Source organism: Phaseolus vulgaris, chromosome 7 (assembly GCF_051622355.1).
Source record: "Phaseolus vulgaris cultivar YP4 chromosome 7, ASM5162235v1, whole genome shotgun sequence".
NCBI classification, from domain to species: Eukaryota; Viridiplantae; Streptophyta; class Magnoliopsida; order Fabales; family Fabaceae; genus Phaseolus; species Phaseolus vulgaris.
This window is the reverse complement of record NC_143504.1, coordinates 4,943,489-4,948,815: the sequence shown is the minus strand read 5'-3', so window position 1 is coordinate 4,948,815 and position 5,327 is coordinate 4,943,489. Positions and strand designations below refer to the sequence as shown.

The 5,327-nt window shown below is 31.1% G+C and overlaps 1 protein-coding gene across 1 annotated transcript; it reads left to right on the top strand.

Moving 5' to 3' along the window:
- The first annotated feature begins 1,738 nt into the window (after positions 1 to 1,738).
- LOC137828272 (sugar transport protein 13) lies at positions 1,739 to 3,681 on the top strand. Its single transcript, XM_068634762.2, has 5 exons — positions 1,739 to 1,871; positions 1,968 to 2,290; positions 2,392 to 2,516; positions 2,624 to 2,915; positions 3,052 to 3,681. The coding sequence occupies exons 1-5, from the start codon at positions 1,739 to 1,741 to the stop codon at positions 3,679 to 3,681; spliced, it is 1,503 nt and encodes a 500-aa protein (XP_068490863.1).
- The last annotated feature ends 1,646 nt before the right edge of the window (positions 3,682 to 5,327 follow it).

Below are 5,327 nucleotides of genomic sequence, written 5' to 3'. Positions count from 1 at the left end.
GACTCAAACATATGACAAAGGCAAGAGGTACATTCACATGACAACAAATCTAGAATAATGCATGAACTCTATTTCAAAGGGAGCACAATCCCTAGCTATTTATGCTCTTGTTAAGACAACATTTGAAAGAACAAAATTTTGGTTTGTTGAACGAGGAACCGAGACGAAGTGCATTTATGAACAAACCATTATTATCTTGAAGATATTATTGTCTTACTAAGATAAATGAACAACAATCTGTTATGTTTCATGTGCAAAGATATAATCGACAAATTTTAGAATTTGATGTTCAGGAGATAGTCACTCCTTAACTCCGATGTCAACCTATGTCACACACAAGCAAATTAAATTGATGGTGGTATGATTGTGGGAAGTTTTAAGCTTTTCAACTGCCTTGTCTATATGTTGTTGTTGTTTATTCCAATTGTTATTTACAGTCTACAACATTTTTTTACCTCGGTCTACAACCTCCATAACATTTTCAAGGCTTATAAGCTCCATTTTCTTCCAATTTAAAATGAAGATTATTAACCAAATTCCACACCCGACCTACACATGGGACAAATCGAATCAGAAAGACTAACTACTAATTGTATTCATAAAGAAATGAATATGTCAATTTTAAATAAGGCAAAAAAATGTTCTTATTGTTGGAATGAATGTCACAATAGTAGACATTGTATAGGGAATAACATGTGTACAATTGTAACATTTTTCTCCTCACTAAATTCAAAAAACGTATTACATAACTTAACATGCATAACTATTTTATTTACTCATTAACGTTTGCTATCTATTTAACACACATACAATAATTACAAACAATTATTTACAGTTTCCAAAATTTACACTTTTGCAAATTATTAAATACATAAAAAATAATACATCTTTATCAAAATTTCGTTAAAAATAAATAAAACACACATCGAACGAAATTAAATATTCAAGGCAAAGTCGTGTTGATATGACTTCAACTTTCACTACAATCAATCAAAATCGTTAAATCCTAGCACGACTTCACTAATAATAAAATAAAATATTAAACAAAGTCGTGATTGATTGTGATTGATACATACAACTTCATCAACATTAAAATCGTGCATGAATCACACGAATTTAATATAATTTTAAACAAAGTCATGTAAAGTTATTACAACTTCTTTATACTAAAGTCGTGTCACACAAACATTACTTATTTATGTATATAATTTTAAAAAATATTTTTAATAATAACTATGTAAAATTACAATTGGTACAATTTCCTTTGATGTTAGGAGTAAAATATTTGTTAATTACTCTCTATATCATAATTTAACTATTTTTTCTCGTTTGGGCTAACTTGATCCTTATCAAAATATTTTCACTTTGAGTTTTTCCCCCTAATTTTGTTATATATTTGTTAGTCATTTTTTATTTATTTTAGATTCTAACAAGTTTGGAAAACTAATTTGGGAGAAATATTACCCTATCAATGTGTGTGTATATATATCATATATAGTTAGCAATAGACATGTTGCAAAGATATGATGGTGTTTGATCAACCTGTATCCATCCATGTATCAGTTGTGCCATCAATATTAATCCTGTAAAGTGCTTAATTTGAAATGTTGTTATTAAAATTTTCGTGGAGCCCGCAAAAACAAAGAGGCCATATATAGAACCTAGTTCGCTACATTCCTATATATATTGCAAAGAAAATCAATTGTAAATTATCTGGTCATTTTGATAGTTAATTATCATGGCAGGGGGAGGATTTGCATCAACTTCAGGGGATGTCAACTTTGAGGCAAAGATCACATATACTGTCATAATATCATGCATTATGGCTGCCACTGGTGGTCTTATGTTTGGTTATGACATTGGAATTTCAGGTACGTGTGATATATGGAGGTTGGTTAGTCATTGTTGCAGTTTTGATTTCAAGCTATTTTATTACTTAATGTTTTGTGAAATGCATGTGAATGCAGGTGGTGTAACATCAATGCCTAGCTTTCTACAACATTTTTTTCCAGATGTATACAAAAAGATACAAGAGCATGGAGTGGACAGTAACTACTGCAAATATGACAATCAAACTCTTCAATTGTTCACATCCTCTCTCTACCTTGCAGCATTGGTAGCGACCATGTTTGCTTCCAGTGTCACCAGAAAGCTAGGCCGCAAACACACTATGTTGATTGCAGGGATTTTCTTTATTGTTGGAACTGTCTTAAACTCTGTAGTGAATAGTTTGTCGCTGCTAATATTGGGGAGACTATTGCTCGGTTGTGGTGTTGGTTTCGCCAACCAGGTCCTTATATGAATTCCTCAACGGTTCCATGAAATGCATTTGTTTTGGATTAGTAATAATAATGTTGTTGATTCTTGACTAATTTTGGGTTTTCACAACAGGCAGTGCCCGTGTTTCTTTCTGAGATTGCACCCACAAGAATCCGTGGAGCACTGAACATCTTGTTCCAGCTTAATATCACCATTGGGATTCTCATAGCAAATATTGTCAACTACTTTACAGCACAGTAACTTCAATGATCCTTATTACTGATATGAATTTGAAGGCACAAAGTTTACGCAACATTATTTGTTTATTTTGATTGATTATAATGTATTTAACTGGGAAATGTAGGATTAAAGGCGGGTATGGTTGGAGGATATCGTTGGCATTGGCAGGGGTTCCAGCACTGATGCTAACATTGGGGTCCCTATTGGTGCATGACACTCCTAACAGTCTTATTGAGAGGGGTTTGGAGGATGAAGGGAAGATTGTGCTGAAGAAGATTCGTGGTGTGGAAAATGTTGAGCCAGAGTTTCAGGAGATCCTCAAAGCCAGTAAAACGGCTAAAATGGTAAAGAATCCCTTTAAGAACCTCATCAAGCGCCACAACCGTCCTCCACTGATCATGGCCGTTATGTTGCAGGTCTTACCAAACTTAGATGTTTATATGTTGAAAATAATTTATACACAATAGTCTTAGGCTACTTTCATAATTTCATTTGCTTTCTTATCTAATACTTTGTGACCTTCTTTGCATTTTAAAAATTTCTTGTGTACAGATCTTCCAACAATTCACCGGCATCAATGCGATCATGTTCTACGCTCCAGTGTTGTTCAGAACCTTGGGCTTTAAAAGTGAGGCTTCCCTATACTCAGCTGTGATCACAGGAGCCGTGAATGTGTTGTCGACCTTAGTGTCTGTGTACTTTGTGGATAAAGTTGGTCGGAGGATATTGTTGTTGGAAGCATGTGTCCAAATGTTTGTCTCTCAGGTGGTGATTGGCATGGTGCTAGGGATGAAGGTCCAAGATCACTCAGAGAGCTTGAACACAGGGTTTGCGGTGTTGGTGGTGGTGATGGTGTGCACATTTGTGTCATCTTTTGCATGGTCTTGGGGTCCACTTGGATGGCTCATTCCTAGTGAAACCTTCCCACTAGAGGCTAGATCAGCAGGACAAAGTGTGACAGTGTTTATGAATATGCTCTTCACATTCATTATTGCACAAGGTTTTCTGTCCATGATGTGCCACTTCAAGTTTGGCATCTTCTTCTTCTTCTCCGCTTGGGTGCTTGTCATGTCATTGTTCACAATCTTTCTAGTTCCAGAGACCAAGAATATACCCATTGAAGAGATGACAGAGAAAGTTTGGAGAAATCACTGGTTCTGGAAGAGTTTTATGGAAGATTAATTCTAAACAATAATATATATATATATATATATATATATATATATATATAAAATATATAACATGCCATAACCTAAGTCAAGAGTGAGACAATCAAAACTAAATGAAAAGAAAAGTAGTGAAGTTATCATAATTGTATAATTGAAAAAACTCATTACAAAATTGACTTTCTAACTTTAGTTGAGTTTATGAATTAATTATATGAAAAAGTGCTACATAATCCCCCTCACACCGATAGCGGGTGGCACGATAAGCCCAACAAACATTCGCTAGGATAGGCTTTAAATGGCTCTGATACCATATTACAAAGTGGACTTTAAGCCTAACTCAACCCCATAAAACCGGCTCGATAAGGTGAGGTCTGCACCCACTTATATACAATGAAAGACTCTAATCTCTAGTCGATGTGGGATCTCCAACAAAAATATGTGTTTGCCGATATTGTTTAGTTTTAAATTTTAGCATATTTTTAAGTATTTTTTGATATATTTTATGTTTTAATATGAACTAGAGGATATAAAATAAATGCGAACATCATTGAATAATATATAGAGTAAAAACCATGTAAGTTAATATTATATATTTTGAAGCATTTCAAGAAACAAATTCATTATTATTAAATCGATTTTTTTTATTATTGTTATTATATAAAAAAAATGGGTTATAATTCTCTAAACCAATTTCTAAATATAAAGACTTACACTGATCACAAACGTTAATTTCATAGAACTGATGATTTAGGTAAATTTGTTTTTGTTACTCCAAAAACGTGATTGATTAATTTATTTTACTTTTAAATATCTAAAAAAAATACGACTTTTGGGACACTACAATAATTAGTTACAATAAAAACTAAATTAGAGACCATTTTAAAAACTAACAAAAAAAATTGGTTTTTAAATTAGTTTATATTATTTTCTATTATTGTTAAATAGTTTCTAAATTGGTATCTAAGCAACTAAGGTTTTAACTACCAATTATTTAGTTTCTAAATTTGGTAACAAAAACCTTGGTTGATACCAATTTAGAAACTATTTAACAATAATAGAAAATAATAGAAACTAATTTAGAAACCAAATTTCTTTTTAGTTTCTAAAATGGTCTCTAATTTAGTTACTATTGTAACTAATTATTTTGGTTTATACAATTTGGTTTCTATTTATTGATTTTCTTGTAGTGAGATTTAAACAAATTATAGCAAAAATTATATTATATTATATATATATATATATATATATATATATAGAGAGAGAGAGAGGGGGGAGAGATTACAGTTGATTCAAAAATTTCAATCAAAATATATTTATCCTTTTAATTATTTTGGATATCTAATTGTTTTAAAACGAAATTATACCAATACATTAAAAATGGATATCAAACAATATTGACTTTCTTTTATTTAAAAAACTTAAATTTAGCATTCACATATCTAAGTTATTTATTTTAATCTTGTAAACCCTATAACATATTGGCTTAAACAATTTAGAACATTCACATGCCTAAATTGTTTATTTTAATCTTATAAAATTCTGCATAGATTTAGTTCATTATCCATGTCATTATAAAAATATAAATTTTTAACTACTTTTGTTATCATCTTTTGTTTAAAAATATTATTTTTTAATAAAATAGGTTATATTCTTATAACT